The 18,825-nt window shown below is 37.0% G+C and overlaps 1 protein-coding gene across 1 annotated transcript in view; it reads left to right on the top strand.

The window, feature by feature from the left end:
- LOC138064302 (tubulin-specific chaperone A) overlaps window positions 1-13,046 on the top strand; it is a 33,002-nt gene extending 19,956 nt beyond the window's left edge. The window contains exons 2-4 of the mRNA XM_068926131.1: window positions 1,945-2,050; window positions 11,320-11,406; window positions 12,804-13,046. Of these exons, the coding sequence (XP_068782232.1) occupies window positions 1,945-2,050; window positions 11,320-11,406; window positions 12,804-12,884 (274 nt within the window). The 3' untranslated portion in view covers window positions 12,885-13,046. The remainder of the gene's footprint in view (window positions 1-1,944; window positions 2,051-11,319; window positions 11,407-12,803) is intronic.
- Window positions 13,047-18,825: the final 5,779 nt, after the last annotated feature.

Genomic DNA, 18,825 nt, shown 5'->3' with positions numbered 1-18,825 from the left:
TCTATTGCAGTTTTAGTTCACAAAAGGTTCTTATCATCCCAGCACTGTTCTGAACTGTCCATCCTCAGCAGCACTTCTAGTGGAGCACTTAACTGTGACAAATTAGGAATTAATTTGCTCTGATGCGCTAACGTGACCATGAAGCTCTCTACAAGACCTTTATTTATTCTCTTTTCATTTGTATAATACATTCTTTGCTTCTTGGATCTGGTTATGTTCTTTTGGCTGATAAGTACTCCTACTTAAACAATCTTATCTAATCTGATGCTTGTTCTTGTTAGGGGAAAGATTTTCTTTGGCGAGCTCTCGGGTTTGCCTGAGAATCTCAGTGTTCATTTTTGTCTTGAATGGGCCAGTCAGGAATTACTTTATCAGTCTCCAGATCTGGAAGGATGTTTTGGTCTGAATCTGGCATTATGCAATCCAGCATATATATGAACATATACCTAAAAAAATGGGAGATGTAATAGCAAAATTGCAGTAACCACAAATAACTGAGCTTGATAATGGAATTACTATGTAAAAACTACTACAGAGCATCAGTCTAGACTACCTTAATGTTCCCTTCCAACCATCAGAATTTTTGATGTTTATCGATTGTTGTATTTGATTGAACCTGTGAAAAACCTTCACTTTGCATCTGTAACTGAAATTGCTTTGCATATTGAAGTCAGATAAAATCCTGTTAGTCTCATGAGACGGAACTTCATTGGTGCTTTTATCCATGTTTTAAGACCTACAGATTTTCTTAGCTTATTCATTTTAATAGGCATTCAGGATCTGCATTTCCTTAATAACCTCAAACATTACTTTCAAAGCAAATTTTAGTTTTACTTTTTCTCAGTGGTGACAGAAATTTGTTGTACATTTTATTAGCTGCATGCTGAGTTCTTCTCTATAGGAAATACAGGAAAAGTAGAAAAAAATACATTACTCTTGAACGTACACTTGCTAGCAAAAAGCATTCTGCTTCCAAATATGGTTCCATCATTAGGATTAAAATTCAGATTTCTTTCCCTTTGAAAAATAGGCCATAAAAAATCACTATTATCACATAGATAAATTATCACATAGATAAATTATGGAAATACTACTTTAGTCTGTAACTCCAAAACCACCATCAACATAAATACAGCAAGTACTCTAAGGACTTTCGGGCTATGAGGCTACCATGTTATTTGGGAAATTTACTTTTTAGTATTTTGTGCCAAGCTAGTATGTGAAATACTGTGTTTAATGGCATCATATTGTGTTTAATCAGGAAAAAATATTTTGGGATTGTTAACTTGTGAGCCTGAAACTTGTTTCTTTTCATTTGAACGTGATACCTTTTTCAAACTTACTATTAAGAAGGATGCCACCTTAGCATCATTTTTCATCTAAGGTGTTGTACTTGGTGCAGTGGCATTATTCAGTAGGTTCAAAGCTATCAGAACCTGGATGATATTGAGAAGATCTGACAAATACTGATCTAAAAGCTAACGATAACAATGTTGCCTTGGCAGACATCTTAATATTAAGTTTGTTTCAGCTACCTGTGATGTGTGGGGTGGTTTTTTTTTTTTTTTCAGATACAAAGATCGCTTTCTCCTTTATTAGCTGTCATCCAGATCTAGAAGGCAACCTCTTTTCTGTTTCTGTTACGTATTTGAAATGAAGTACCAAGATACAGCTTTTTTTTTTTTTTTTTAGGATATTCTAGATGAATAAGCCTCCACAGAACCTTTACAATAAAAATATTGAAAATATTCTTACAAGAACTATTATATGTAATATATAAATTCAGCATTTCTTAGATACAGTTCTTTGAAGCGTTAAAAAGCCTTTCTTTGTAAAACTCATATCTTCTAGGGCTGCAGCTTTCAGGGATTTTTTTTTTTTTTGTTATCAGTGGTGTAACTTTTTACCATAACAGATTAACACAATCACTTGGTTTAATTGCAGACTGGCAAAAGAAAAAGTTATGTATGAAAAAGAAGCAAAACAGCAAGAAGAAAAGATTGAAAAAATGAAAGCTGAAGCATGTGATGATTATGGAATTAAGAAGCAGGTAAACTATCCTAAAATTTGTTTTCTTTGCCTCTTTGCTTTGTTTTAATCATAGTCATCCTTAAATAAGAGACTATCCTGTACCTCTTTCCAGACTCCTGTTATATAAATACTAGACTAAAAGTTCTGTTAACTGTAAAAGTCATAACTTGCATTGGTAGAAAGTTATTTTCCTCCAGAAGCATTAAATTATATGGAGATTGGACATGGATTATTAAGCACTTGGTGTCAGGATGGCTATCACTAACATTGAGTAGGAGGCCATCACGAACTCTATTTCTTAAAAATGCTGAGAACCTGAAAAGAACTGTTCTAGATAATTTCGGTGAATTAAGTGCTTGGTGGTAAGTATGAATGTTACCATGACATTTAGAGTGCCTGTTAGCTAGTAGGAAGAGGAAACATAAACTCCGAGTATGCATGTGTTTGGTAAAAATCATAGGCATCTAGCCCAGAGAGCAGTAGGTTAACTCCTAACAGCTGTTAGAGTTACTAGCTCTAGTGGGGGTCACTAGCTAGAAGTGTGCATGCTTGTAGTTTCATGCGCTCAAAAGGTTGATTTAGAGTCACAGTTACAGTACGGTGGAATTTTTCTTGCTAGGTTCCCCACAAAGGACAGTGGTTGCAGGAAGTTGGCACATGCCCTTTGGGAAGGAGAGGGAGCGTCAAGTTTCCTTGTCACTGAAAGAAGGCTTAGATTTGGGAGGTTTGCTTATATTCTTTATAGAAGTGTGGCTTCTCCGAGTTTGTGATCTTTTTTTTTTTTTCCCCAAGTAAATTTGTTAACCTTTAACCATGCTTTTCCCCCGACAAGCATTTCCCAGATATAGTCACTTAAATCTTCATAGAAACAGTGGAACAACAGAAGAATAGGTTAAAGAAAACCTGACTGTAAAAGCTAACAAAAACAAGTTAAGAAGAAGCTAAAACAAATTCCTGAATAAATCCAGTTTGCAATCCATGTGTGCATGGCCTGTCTTGCTTTCATTATAACATGGGAAAGAAATACAAATGTAGAATTTGCAGAAAACACTGTATTTATAGAGCTGAGCTGTTTCCACCTGATTGCTGGCTGACTCCAAGATGCTGCAAAAATAGTAGTCTTTCTGAAGATCTGCTGATGCTAACAAGAACTAATGAATGCAATCCCCATTTTCAGTGTCCCCCATTCATCTGGCTATTTGACTGTGCGGTTTTCCTCACTGACATGCAAAAAATCACCAAAGTCAAGAACAGCAGAGGCTGTGAACTTTTGCTGTGAAAAGAATTGTAATGTACTATTTGAGGATTTTTTCAGAGAGAACAGTGGCAAAAGCCTTCTAAGTGAACAGTCCCAGTTCATTCAGAAACTGCCTGAATTCATTCTGAAAGCAATTAATTCCTCCAATGACATCTTTATTTATTGTTCTTTAGCACACTTTACTTTGCCTTCTGAAAGTTGTAAATATTTTAAGTTGTGATGAACTCAGAGGCTCAGAAAGAACATGCACAGTTGTCACAGGATCAAATCTTTTACACTAAAGAAAATTATACAATGGCAAAACCATTTTGCTCAAAACCAAGTTTTGGATGGACATAATATTTCTAAGAGTTCTTCAGGAAAATTATCTGTAGTTATACATTTTAATAATTGCTTTTAGTTAACAATTCCTAATCTGAATAATTGTTTATTTTAAAATATGTTTATAGTCTTTATTTCAGTAATGAAAAATATCATTTGAGAAGGGGAATAGATTCAATCCTTTGAGACTAAGATAATAACTTTAAAAATATTTTTTAGCTGAGGTAGGAAATCAGCTTTGTAAATACAGATCAATCCACAGTTGAGGGAGGGGTGCTTTAAAGCTTTTTAGTGTGCTTTTTCTCATTTAGTTCTTTAGTTGCAACTCTGCAGAATATATGGATTAACAGTGCAGAAGTGACCAAAAAAACTTGTATTTCAACATGAATAATACTGTTACTATGATATTAGTAGCTTTACTTTGTGTCTGGTCTGTAAGGAGAAAGGATGAGTCCCCCTTGTAGAACAATAGTAAGGGTTAGACTTGGTATTTTCCCCCTAACATCTTACAGAATGGGGGCAGCTGGCGGTTCCTGGGAATTCAGGAGGTCTCTAGCTGTAGCAGTGACCTGCTAGGGTTGTTGGCAGTAGTTACATCCAAGCCTCCAGCCTGCACTGTCTGGGAAAACTTGTTTCATGAAGAGCAGATTTATCTCAGAGAAACAAAAATGACAGTTTTGCTGTCAGAACTGCTATATGTGTGTGGTAGACTGTGTTACCAAGGATGGGAATCGCTAGCCTCATCAGTTGGGAAAGCCCTAACTTTTTCATCACTTATAGTTCATTAAAAAGAAAAAAAAAAAAACTTTTACCATCTGGTTTTGCTTACAAAATGCAGATGAGAGATTTAGAAATTCAGGGAAAGTTTTTATTACAGTTTTATTTGAGCCACATTGGAAGAAAAACATAAAGAGCGATATTTAGAAAATACAATGAAAGAAAAGATTTTCATAAATTTTATAACTCAAAATAACACTATCTTCAACCAAAAGGCTTTTAAGAAAAAAAAAGGTCATTAAGCATTTTAATTCTGTATAAATGCTGGATATAATTTCTGCAAAGAGTCACAAAAAACCCATGACTGGTTCCAGCAAGTAATGCAGTTGTATTTCAGCGTGGATTTTTTAGTAATGAAGCCTTATTTTCTACACAGTTCCAATGATTCTTAATATATGAAGACTTTACACATCATTTTATATTTTCACGATATTTTATCTGTAATAAAAACTTCTCACACTCTAGTCATCCATGAGTGCAGATTAATGGTAAGAACCAGTAGTTTTTGTGTTTCTGTGGCTTTTGATTTGTCCTGAATTTAATGATTGTCCTTTACAATCTAATGCATTTATCTTCAGTAGTCTTGAGTGTGGGACAAGTCTGAGGTATCAACTCTTTGCTTCACCTCAGTGAGGTTGTGCATCTACTGCGGAGTTTCAGTTAACTATCAGTGTTTTTACTGATAAAGGATTGATTTTTTTTTTTTGTTTAATAGCTATCCTACAATTCTAAATTACTTCTCATGTAATGTCATTCCCAAATGAAGTAAAAAATCTAATGAATTTTACACAGAATTTAGTATCTGCATGCTATTGAGTACATACAATCTTTATAATACAGTTTTTTCTTGCAATTATTAGCAGAAAAGTCAGGTATTTCTCTTACTTTGTTGAGTTGGGAGGTAGAATGTTTTCTGAAACAGCTAAAAAGGAAATACAGCTGGAAATAATTTATATTGTTTTAGGAAAATTAGTGTGGAAGATCAAAGTGAGCTACGTATCTTATTACTGGAACACTGGAATGCTCAGTAACTTTTTCATTGTAAATGTTTAAGCATTGAAGAAGTACCCTAGTTACCTCAGTTGAGTTTTTCAATCTTTAACTCTTTCCATCCTCCACCCTATCAGTTGAAACTCAAAGTTCTCAGTCTTCTTACAAATCAAGTACAGTAAGATTAGGTGAAACATCTAGTTTCATTGCAGTCTGTTTGCGTTCGTAACTCTAGGTTTTCTCTAAGAATAGATGACCTCTGCTTAATAATCTGAACTCTGTAGCTCTAGCTGTTTAGGTGAAGAGGCAGTGGAAATGCTAACAGGGAGTCTGATGCTCCCCTTTATGTATTTGGAGAGTATCCTTAAGAAGTACAGGTTTGTCTCTTTAAAAGCTTAGCAACCTGGAGTTCTCTGAATTAACTACAGAGTAATATTCCTGACATAGAGGTGGTACTGAAAGGCTTTCACCTTGGGTTAATTGCCTAATGTGCGTTCTGAAAGGGAGCGATTGATGACAAATCATTGCTGTTACCTTTTTCCCCTTCTGTTTTCCAAAAGCTGTTTTTCCCTCCTTCCTTTCCCCTTCCCTCCCTCTCCCCAGTCAGATATAAATACCTCTTTGTATCCCAGATTCTATACCGAAGATTTGAGACATTTGTGCAATATCTGGAGTAAGTTAGTATGAGAACATTCTTTCAGTAGAAAGATTTGCCAGTGAGATGAGAGAGGATTCATTTATTTTTCAACTGTGCTCACTTTTCCTCTGCTCTACAGGGGGGAAAAGTCTGGACTTGACTTTTCTGGCTCATGTCTGACTGGGGGACTACTCTGCTAAGTCTGTTCTGCTTCCAGTTCTGGCAGAGATATTTCCCCAGGTATTTTGCTTCCATAAAATGGAGATTCCCCCCAAACCTTCAAGTTTATTCTAAAACCTTTCCTAATCAGCCCACTTTTAGCATTACATTAAGCATGGATCCGTTTACATGGTGAGGTTCATACTCGCATCAACATGAACGATCAGGTAGACTCTTGAGAGCTGCTAGAGGAATGTGCTGCCTGTAGATTAAATGACAACTCTCTATAATTGATAATTCCATTATCATTCTGCAAGTTAATATTAAAGGAGCAGCATCTGTAGTTTATTATACAAATTATTTAATTCAAAAATTTTTGCATGGGGGACACTGAGTTTTGCTTCTGTCCTGTGAGCAGTATCTGTTTTTGAGCTTCAAGTCCTCTGTCCGTCTCCTCACCCACAGCTGACGATGAAGAAAACCTTACAGTTGTGTGTTAGCAGAAAACAGACAGTGACCAACTATTGTCCAGAAAGACCAAAGGGTACCTTTCTGCCTTGTACCTCCTAAGGTGATCTGCTATAGAAGAAACTGGATTGGCCCTCACCTAAGAGGAGTTACAGAGAAAGCTCAAATTTGAAATAATGAGGCATTTAGATCTAGTGAATTTTCTTCTTTCATGTTTCTTGCTACAAATGTAGTTAGTTTGTGGTTGATACATGGCCATTTCAGTGCCTAAAACATTCAAGTACCATAGAAAAGAGATCATGTGCTCCATTTTTTTCCTGTAAGCTTTTCTTCATGGTCCTTCAGAAGCGTTTTGATCAATATATTTGGCAAAGAACTCGTGCAACAGGCTGCAGTGGTTTCTTGCATCCTGTATTTGTGGATAACTTGAGCCTCTTTTGGTCCTGTCAATTGTAAAGCAAGCAAGTTGCCTCATAGGAAGTGGAACTAACAAAACCTGGTTTCCTGTGGTTTGGTTTTTTTTTTTCCTCTATATCCCCCTCTCCCCAGTAGTTACAATAACTTCAGCTTAGTATCGCATCTCCTATGATCTCCTGTCTTTCCTATACGCAGCTTTCTCTCACTGCCCCTACATCTTCCTACTCCCTTCATCCTCCCCTTCTTGCCTCCACCTCCACCCTTGCATGATGCCTTTATGTGCCCTGTTTACCACTGGGGTGAGAAATAATACCATGTTGCGGCTATAAATTATAAATAGGCTGATTAGCCAACCAGCAGCCCTAACATTACTGTTTACATTGTGCTACAGTCTTTTCTTTAGTACGCTTATGAATTTTGGAACCATTGGTATTCATGATACTTAGAGATGTCATTTTTCTTTTGGGTCTCGGCCATTCTGTCAAATGTAGCTGTAACCGGTCAACAGATTCCAAGTGTTTTATAAGCTTTCTGGTGAAAAGTAGTTTGAACAAACAGCACTTTTCTTAAACTGAATTATTTGCATGTTGTTTTTTTCTTTTTTTTTCCCTGCTGTCTTTGAGTTTGTAATTTTGCCCTGCCAGTCCGTAAGGAGAACCCGTGTCATGATTATCTATTTTCAGTTGCGCAACAGTCAAAGGGCAACCGGTTATGTGGCAGTATTTAAAAGCACCTCATTTTAATTACCATCTCACAGTCCCATGCTGAAACTCTGGTGATTTAGTCTGGCTCACTTCCAAGAAAGAACCTTTTGTATTTCAATATATTTGTGTGTGTGTATGTGTGTGAATATATGTATACATGTATAAAAGAAAGATACACACACACACTGATTCACAAATCTAATTTTTCTTAGCCAATCTTTTGTGGCTAGAATGCCAGTCCTGTCATGTGAAGCAATACTGTCAATACACCCTATGACCCAGTTGTTTATTAGGCTATCCTTCTTCTAAGATAAAGGGATGACAGACCGCCTTATGGAGGTTTTCTTATTGTTGTTTTCGGATTAAAACTTTTAAAAATCGTTTGTTTAGTTTTGGGTCAGCTGAAAAAACTCTGCTTCCATTTTTTTTGTTGAAGCTGATCAAACTCTGTTGTCCCTGCTATACAGTACATGTCAGTTAGGCTGAATGAAATTGCTTCCTGCTGCAGAATACTTGATACTGATGCTCTTAAGCAGCAGTATTTATTTCTGTTCTAAGCATATTCTTAAAGTATCAAAATTTGTTGTTTTACTATAACGTAAGTGCTTGGATGATCCTAAATTAGAGAATCTGCCTCCTTTGAACAGCTCCGTTCTGCCCTGTTAAGTTGAAATAGTGGCTTTGAACTTTTGTTACTGTGGGACCTGCTAAAATCTTGAGTTGCTTACACCTCAGGCGTTACCTCCTCAGCTGTTTCTTGCAGGGTTGTGTTCGGCCTTTGGGCTTATTCTGAATGTGTAAAATTGATTTTTTGGTATGGTGCCCTTCCACTTAAGCAACTGGTAGGTGGATCTGTATATTTGCATCTGGCTTTGCTATTCAGCTTTATCTGTCAATGCAATCTGAAATGTATGGGAAACAGGTTGAAGGCTATTGATAGCGTATTACAGACACCAGTTCTTTGACATCTGATCCTAGGTAAATAGGTTATATATACGCCAACAATTAAAGACCTCCATCAAAGATGAGCAGACTACTTTCTTTTGAAAGGCTTCTTAGTAGAAATACCTTCAATACAGAGAGACAATTGACCGGCAATTTGGCTGTTTGAAGAGATTTGTTATACTGGCTTTTTCAATACATATAAAAGAACTGGGATGTCATCCTCATTGTAGTCACAATAAGTCTTCTGGTCCTGTGTGCACTTATTGACAACAAATCCAATTTGCTTGTCTTTGTATATATTTTTGTGCTTTACTGCTTTTATCTCAACACTTTATTTAGATGCACTTCAGTTATTCCAGTGTTTAATACTTTTATTTGGCATTGTAATTCACAGTAACCTTGAAGATATTTATGGTTCTTTCCAAAGTTAGATCATTCTCACATAATAACTTTCTCAGTGACCTGCTTATAAGTAAGTTAAACTGCTTAGAATTCAGCCAGAAAGTTTCTAGAGTATGTTGGGAAAGGGGAGTAGGTTTGCTGTTTAATTTTCATAGACTTTGGAGAGCCAATGCTTTTTTCAAATTCCAATCTTAAAGCTTATGTAATTGTTCAAGCTTTTGACTTTGCATTATTATATACATTTGTAAAAGTAAATGATCTATCTGGGATTATTTTGTTAAAGAAGATTATTTGAAAAAGGTATTTATGCAAAAGTTATCAAAATCTGAGTAGCTAGTTCAGTATTTACTGTTGCCCTGTTCTAACCACTCCTGTTCTCCAGCTGTTTGCACCTACTGTGTGTAGAGGTTCTAAGATTTAACTTTCTTCTGATTTTTATTTAGTATTGCATAACGGCAGGCAAATGTAAGTAAAACTCAGGTAGCCCTTCAGATCTCAGTCAAATTCTATTTCAAATTGAGTGATTTGGGTAGTCTTATGTTCTTTTCTTGCAGAAGCCAGGACTACAGCTTGCAGATTCCAAGTTATACTTCTTCCCTTCCTAGAGAGCTTAGCGATCGCATATGTAAAATGAATTACTGCTTTCCACGTAAGCCACCAGCCTCACAGTGCCTAACTTGTTAGCAGTACCAGCCCAGGGAAGTCAGTATTGATATTCTCAGCCCTGTAGGTATTCTTTATAGAATGAAGTAGCAGTACATAAGGCAGAAGCATCATCTCATGCAGTTTATGGTGCACTATATTTGATGGAAGTTACAAACCTTTATTCATTTGCTGCTGACAGTGAAATATGCAGAGTGATTAATTTATTTTTAATATAGTCTAATACTGAATGCTTAAAGAAAAGTGATAATGCTGTTGAGAACTGGAACTTGTGGGTGCCTAACTTTTTTTTTTTTAAGCATCTGTTACCTATCTTGCTTCATTAAAGTAGATGGGTTTTGGCTTAGGTTCCCTGAAATGAAGTCAGAAACCAAAATAGCAAATTCTCTCAAAAATGGCTTGAACTGAGAACTTGAGCAATGACGCTTAAATGCATGATGATAATGTTTACTACAAAAGGACTCCCTGTATGCATAAATAAATTCTTAGTCATGGCTCATCCTCCCTCTAGAGATTAGCGTTCCCTTCAGTACTTCCAAACACTACAGCATTAACACTGAAAGGAAGATGCAACATAGGAATGACAGAATATAGTGCGACCATTTAAAGTAAAATTCTGTTGCAGGTTATCCTGAATGCGGAAGAGATTTTGTACTTTCATATCTAACTGACTTTAATTTCTACATAGATTTAACATTACTGAACAAGTGTGCACACCTTTTCTTTTCAGTGGATGGATTTCAGGTCCAGAAATGTTCCATGAAATAAGTGTTCCCTCATATAAATCTGAAGTTGTTTTCTGTAGGTGGAGGCAGGATGTTCAGATTCAGTGGGGTGCCCAGTTTAGTAATTTTGTTCAAAGTGCATGGTGAGAATAATCTTTCTCCTAAAATGAAGCACAAGGATAAGTAATAACTTTTTATGCATGATAAGCATCAAAAATATGAGCCTGCTGGTCTTTGCTTTTCATTTTTCTTTACCTTTGTCTTTCACTCAGAGCCTCCTGCAGTGTGCACGCAATGTGATCAATAACTCAATAACTTTTTTCATGCAGTAATTATCTCTATGTGGTATTATCTGAACACTGTTTTTCTTTATTACCCAAAAGATGCAGGGGATATTTATATAACCAGCTGATCCCATTTTGGATGAAGCTGCTTCATGACAGCAGGAGAAAGTTTGTTCTAAATAGTGTTTTTTAACAAATGTTGTATGGAAACCTTACCAGGCAGTACTCTTTCTTTCTAAGGGCAAAAATTAGTCTAAACACTTTTTCTCCACTTAATAACTTGTATTTAATTAAACACAGAGGAAATGAAAATGTCTTGTAATATCTTTCTTAATATACATTAACAGAATTTTAAGCAATTATGACTAAGTCAGTGCATTTTAATAAAAAGCCTATTCAGAAAACATGCAACTGTTCTGAAGTTCCTAGATGATGACTGGGCTACTGATTTTTCAGAGTAAAGACTGTATTTTACTTTTTAAAAGTAAAATTTTGATCTGGAATACATTTTCATTTCATGGGCTTACAATTTTCACAGATCGAGATCTTGCAAGAATCACGAATGATGATTCCAGACTGCCAGCGCAGATTAGAAGTTGCACACGCAGATCTTTCTCAACTATTAGTAAGTATTGCACCAAAAAGTGTTTATCAAATAATACTAAACACTGCACATAATGAAGTGTTCTTTCTGTGGTGAAACTGTACAAACGTGTTTAGCCTGCAGTGTAATTGCAGCATAACAGAACTTGACTGAAGAATTACTTACAGGTCTGAAGACTGGCACACCCCTATAACATACCTGTATTCCATTTCAGCTGTCTATGCAAACTTGGTCTGTAGCATACAAAAATTGTATGTGTTAGAATATTAGAAATGGTCTTTAATGGAATGTATACCCAACATACACTTAAGTACTGAGCTGACTCTGAATACCTGTGCTAGTTATACAATCAGATAAAATGGTTTACCTGCTTTAGATAGTTTTTCTAGTTTGTGAGGACATATACAATACGCTTGTAGTGACCTGAAATATTCAAAATACCGTGCTTAACAGTTATTTTGCTGTAATCAAGCAAAAACACAGCAAAAGTCCTTGCCTGAGTAATGCTTATATGATTTATTAATGAGGTGGGCATTACTGCTCAATTTTTACACTATGAATTACTTGCAGGAATAAATACTATCTTGTACAAATAGTTTCATGGAAAGTAAATTAAGTTTGGAGATTATCATGCTCACTTTAAAAGCTGTATTATCACCAAGAACTCTTGTTACAGATGTAAATGTTACTGTGAAGCTAGTACTACACACTAAGTTAAGCCTCTGACACATAACCACTAACATGTAACATTGATCAGTTAAGACTCTCCTTTCAAAGGAAAATTCAACTTCTTTTGTCCTCAGGTGATGCACTCCTAGGGTCTTCCAAAATAGACACTTAGTACTTGGCAGGATTGGGCTCCTTTTGTCATTTAGAAAACTTGTCTCTTGACAGTTAGCTGGTTTAGACTTCAGTGGGATGAAGAAGTGATTTATACTTGATGTTATTCATCTGTACAGCATGGGATGCAAACCTGAAGTGAGAAACGCTTGTGTGGGGAGGTTACAATTATTTTCAAGAATTCAGAAGTCTAAAAGACTTGCTTTCTTGCAGCAGACTTGCTTTCTGTTCTTAGCTTACCTTTAATTTTTTTTTATTAATACAAACTTCAGTTTTTTGTAATTGTTAATCTCTGCTTAAGCTTTTTCCTAACAGAATTCAGAACAAGAGTACTATTGTCATTGATTCCAATTCTGATGTACTTGTTTCTAAGTATTTAATAGAATAAAGTTAGATATAGGGTCTACTCACATGACTGCTCTAATACTGGACCTTAAACCTGTGCTTTGAATCATGTAAATCTAGTATTCTCAATTTTGAAATAACCTTTTTTTTTTCCCCCCCCCTATGGTTTCCTCCTTATGTTTAGTCACATGTCAGTTATTACTGAAGTACTCAAAAGCTCTTTTTAATTCCAGGAAAATGAAAAGGAATTGGAAGAAGCTGAAGAGTATAAAGAAGCACGTTCCATACTGGAGTCAGTGAAGCTGGAAGCCTAGAAGTTTTTCAGTACTCTCTTTATGTGTGTTAGCACTGGGTCCATTCCACACTTCTGTTTGACCACAGCTCTCTCAATAGTGTTGACTTGCTAAGGTTCCCTTTATGCAAATAACTAGCCTTTCTCTATCTCCAAAATGCATTGAATAAAGGATGTTCTGAAACATGTGTGTTCCATATTCAGGCAAAATAAAAATATTGCCACTTTACCTCAAATATAGAAAGAACAAAAAAGAAGCTTATGTAACGTAAGCCTAATAGTGTAATAGTTAATATACAAAACTTAACCTGAACAACTCAGGCTAAGAAACAGAGTACAGTCAAGGGTCTAGCTATGTAAAAAGTGTGACAAGTCGATAAATGCTTTAGCACCTTATCTTGGAAATATTTTCAGTCTGTACTGAAACAGCGGATGGGCGAAATGACCCTTCAAAGTCACCCATCTTTCTTCTATGATACTATTTATCTGTAATTTTGCAAAGTATTATTCTGTGTTTCTTTCTTTTTGAACACAAGGCAGAATTAAGAGCTGATTCCAAACCTTTCTTAATTTGCCTGGGGTTGATTTGTAGAGCTCAAATTCACGTTATTACCATTAATCAAGATTAAGTTGCTTTTTTCAAGAAACAAAATTTAGCAGCTGTCTAGTAATGTTGTCAGCTGAACTTACCGGTAGAAGTTCTGAAGTGAATCTTTTTCCCTGAAAGCACAGCTGGTCATCTTGGCCTGTGTGACTTTTTTTTGAGCAAAGCTCAAAACCCAGAAGCTGAGAGTACTAATGCATATGGGAACAATGCTAATCTGCCTGGAGGACCATTAAAACATTATGTACAAAACCTGTGGCTCTTTCAGGATGACTTCTCTAATTTTTCTAGTTTGAAAGTTTTTTGGCATGTTCTTTAAGGGCAACACAAAGCACAGCGTACCTTTTGTGTGGTGCTATATGAAACAGTCTAATAAAATTTTTTTGTTTATGTGCCTGGGTTCAGGTAAACTGCAGTTTCACCTAAATCTATGTGCCTTAAGGATCTACCTGCTCTGCACACACAGTTATAAACACAAGGTTGTACTGATAAAAATCAATGTGTAATACTGTGGTATGTCTTCAGACCTATCTTATTTCAGATAAAAAAAGATGCAAATAACGTAGGTAACAGCACTACAGCAGTGTAAGTAGCATAATCAACCACTTACTACTCCCTTAAAAAAGTTGGCGCTGTCAGTCTAGCACAGTCTCTTGCTTTCAAAGCGGGGCAAAAAAATGCAAGAAAATAGGAATCTTGACTAAAGTCATTTGTTCTGCTGCTAGCTGTTCATCAAGATTAATAAGTCTACTTCTCATCACTCTTAAGCATTGCTATGACCAACTATCAAAACCACAAGATTTCTGCTTGACTGCAGGATGACCTATTTTTGAAGGAGATGACCCTAGAACTCAGTCCGATATTAGATAGTGCTAAGAGGTAGAACCATTTGTGACAATGTTATGCTTTCATAAAAGTGTACATGTACCTTCTTGGCAGTGCTGTGTCCTAGATGCATAACTGCCATATGGCAGCAGAGGACACTTTTGCCCTGCTCACAGTGCAAGTGAACTGCTACTGAGGCGATCACCTGTCTGTTCTCACTTATTTCAGTCAGTTTCTTCTACGGACCTTAACCAAAAATGGCAGCTGAGTGGACAAAGCAGCCTACGTTCCTTAGCTGACCATAAGTCAGCCTGTAATTCTTTGCTTAGCAAATGCTTGGGGCTGTTGAGTGGGGTGTGGTGACTAGATGTTGAGCTGAAAAGGTGTAGAGGGGGCAAATCTCTTGGGTAAGGTAGAATTAAAAAAAAAAAAAAAAATTACTCTTCTTCTGAATAAATAGTACGCCTTCCTGAAAAGCAAACCCATAGGAAAATGAAATATAGTTGCTGCCTCCCACAGGAAATGCAGGCCAGCATGAAAGTGCAACACAGATGTTACCTACAGTGGTTGAGTGCCAGTAACACTGTGGTATGGCTCAAGCTGGCATTTAGAATTAAGGATGCATGGGATGGAGTACTTAACTTTATAAGTTAGTTCCTTAGTGCAGTAGTTTCTAGGGTAGGATACTTTGTCATGTCTGCAGTTGTCAGGACCTGAACCATGTTTACATATACATTTTTTTCCTAGCTATTTTCTAGCTCCCTCTGATTCCATCAAGAACCAAGATGATATTCTTCTCTAGCCATTTCCTCTTCCTCTAAGGTCTCCAACTTAGTAGTGACTGAGCACGTTCTGTTACATGGAATATAGCCAGCCATCACGTAAAAATCATACGTGAGGTGACTTGGTCTCTTGGTGTATCCAGATGTCTCTGGAAGTGTTTAACTTCTGGGAGGCTAGCAGCATGAGACCAGTATAAAACTATACTATGAAAGATTGTGACAAAGCAGCAACAACAGGTCAGGCCCTTGTAGGATGATTGGCAGAGCCATATAGGTAATGCATACCCTGCCAGCAAAACAGTTGATCCAGTGATACATTAGGACAGACTGAATTTTAACAATAGCGCTCCAGTCGGCAAGATAGAGATTACTAATGTAGAAGATATCTTTGCTGACAAAATTATCTTTTAGATAAAGATCTAAGTTCCATAGCAAAGTAAAATACATAAAATTAAGCCTAAGAAGTAGTATTGTTATTACTGTCTCAGATCCCAAACTCAAGAGGCCATAACACATCAACTGATACTGTATTGTTTCTAATTTTAATGTTACTTACTCTTTTTGGAGATATGTACTCTGTATTGGCCTATGCAGGAGACCATCCCAAAGTCCTGCGGGCAACATTTTTAAACCCTCTCCTCTTTGAATCAGTTCACTAACTTTGCTGATGCCTTTCAAAGTCTAGTTAAGACTGTCATGAGCTGTATTTATCCTTGCATATGATGATATATGTTCATTTATCACTCAGAAGTTTTCATGCTGCCCTTTCATCACGAATGCCATTTTTACACTCTGGACAGAGGTGCCATCCTTTCTTTTAAATCTCTCTTGCTACCACAATACCTTTAAGAAGTTTCTCAATTATTTCTCAGTTGAACAAAGGCATTTGTTTTGCTGAGAGAAGGCTACAGCAGAACTGAAGTCACCATCCCACTGACTGAAGTAATAAAAGAGCTAGTCTTAGGAAAAAAAGTAAACAAAAACACATTTTGGAAGGAAGTTTTCAATAGAAGACCTGTGGCCATTCCTCTGATCATGGGCTTGCCAGCTACTACCTGTTCTTAAGTTTGCTCTTGCACAGTTAAGCTTCTTGTCCTCTGACTTCAGAGGACGCACTGAATCTGCAGTTCTACTGACAGTCCAAGCAAGAGACACACAAACTTGGTACCTTTACCTGGAAACTAGTATTTAAGTTCTCAGTTACATTGCATATTCAAAACTGAAAGTAGCTTCAAAACTCTTCTGTTTGTCCTCTAATTTAAACTCCTTCCTTCACTTGAAAAGCCTTCACAACACTCAGTTAATTATTTGTAACTGGCTAATTTACAGGCTGATTGCTTTTGTTATGTTACTAAAAATTTTTAATGAATACACAGTGCTTCCCCCCCCCCCCCCGCAATAATTTCCCAAGGATTCTTTGAAGGTAAGTTTCTTACATTCACAAAAGCAGTCTCTGACAGCTCTCTGAGTCAGTACATCTCAAAATAAAGTCTCAAAATATTTTACATGAAAAGCAAGACTTGTAATTTATTAGTACCACCTTTTGGGTTGTTGTTGTATGATGTTTGTGTTCTGGAGAAAGATCTAGGATGAGAACTTGCTTTTCTGCTGAAAAATACATGCTGTAATTGAATACTTAAGAAAAGAATCCAAGAAGCCCCCACGCTTCAGCATGAACAATAGGAAATACAATAAGCCAAACATCTATTCCTCACCCTTGTTCTTCCAACTCTAATTTCAATTCCAACAGCTCCTAAGCCATACCTCTCTCTGATTGGGATGTGCACCCCTAAATTCCTTCCTAAAGTCAGATGCCTATTCAGTTATTTCTCCCAAAACACAAGCAAAGCTGCTTTCCTTTCACCTTTTTATTCATTAGCCAAACAGCCATCATTTGCTTAAAACATGGAAATCTGTTCTTACTGGCCACACTACACTTAGAGACCAACCAACACCACAAACAGGACAACTGAAATTTAACACTCAAAACCTATTTTGTAAACAGAAGGCAACTGGAATGACTTGAGAAGTATATGGAGCAAGGGAATGCACAACCTGGGCCGGAAGCACTCACACAAGGAGCATCCCCACATACAGATCATTCCTGGCTGTGGTTTATTAGGATAAAAGGGAAAAAAACCTACACTTATTTTTTCCATCAAAATAATCATTCAGTGAGTTGAATTAGCTGAATTTCACCAAGTTCACACAGCATAGGTAAAAGGGAGGTTTACTCACTGAATCCCAGAGTATCAGAAGCCACAGAGCATATCTCAAATCCAAGACTTAAGCTACAACAGAACAGAATAAGCTTCCTTCCCGTTATTCCGTAGGTACATGATTAGCTGCAGAGAAAGACTACAGTGTATGTCCCCGGGGAGATTATGCCCTAGCTTCCTTTAGGAGGAGGAGCGAGCTAACTGTACCTAGATATTTTGGGTTAAATCCACAAAAAGAATAAAGGTGGTATAGTAGTCCACTTTTAGAAGCCCTGCTAAAGGCCCTGAGGTAGGAAATGGGAACTGCAGAGCACCGACTCATCAGTGCAGTTCCACTGAATCCAAGGGCAACCTTTTCATAAATGGCTGATGCTCACGGAGGAACATTATCATGTACCCCATGCCACAGACACTTCTGACACCCTCTGTCAGATTTTTGGCTTTCAGGCAAAGGAAGTCTGTGACTGCCATCCTGAAGGCCTAGAAGACAACAAACTAAGCAAGGAGTGTCTACCCAGCAGGAAATGCCAAGATTAGGAACAGGTGAAGGCCTTATTGCCATCTGGGAGACCTGTTTTCATATTGCTTCTGCTTAATCTGAAGCAGAGGCTTGAATCCAGAAACACCACTTTGTTAAAATTATGTATTAATATTTTATATATAGAGAGAGAAATATATCAGAATATCTGAGAGTTTACGTGGTCCAATTGCCTATTCAAGCAAGGTCAGCTAGAGCAGGTTGCCCAGAACCATATCCAGTCAGGTTCTGAGCACCTCTAGCATTTACCTTTCTCTGTATTTATGCAGCAGATAACTGCTGCTGCCATGTAGAAATTTGCATTTTTCCTTATTGAAATGTGTTCTAACTGGATTGCCTCCTTTTTTTTTCTACCCTTTCTTCAATTTTTCAGAAACCTTTTGATTTCTAATCTTGTCCTTCAAGATATTCAACAGCGCTGTGTCACTCACATGTTAAATATGCACATGTCTTTCATCATCCAGATCAGCTGAACAGAACTGCACCCTTTTGGGTCTGTCAGATCTATTCTAATAGTCCTTGGTGAAACTCAGATAACTACTTGGTGAAAGCCGTGCACCTGCCCGTCCTACTTAGGTGGGAGTTCTGAAAACCCCACTCTACTGGGAATGAGTGGCAGGTAAAGAGAGGGAGCTATGGAGAGAGGTATTGCCCAATAGTTAGGCATTTTCCTGGATCTGAACTCCTCTGCTTGCTAGATTTAGACCAAGGAGTTGAGCCCGTTGTTTTGTGTTTTGAACCCTGGGTGCTAGGTGTTCTAAGACAGAGCTCTTTCAGTATTTCTGAAAGAGATCTAGGTTTTTAGTGAATTTGATGCAAAACATGAGCCTAGCTCATAAGGCATGGTCAACAGCCCTTAAGCTCTCCTTTGTACGAGCAAGGCGTCAGCTAGAATCACTATTTTAGGTGCTACAATTTAAGAAAGAAATGAACCAACAGCAAAGATTCAGAGAAAACAGCGAAAACTACCAAAAGACTAAAAAACAGTACCAACA

This window comes from Struthio camelus, chromosome W (genome assembly GCF_040807025.1).
Source record: "Struthio camelus isolate bStrCam1 chromosome W, bStrCam1.hap1, whole genome shotgun sequence".
Classification (NCBI taxonomy): domain Eukaryota; kingdom Metazoa; phylum Chordata; class Aves; order Struthioniformes; family Struthionidae; genus Struthio; species Struthio camelus.
This window is presented reverse-complemented; position numbering and strand designations above follow the sequence as displayed.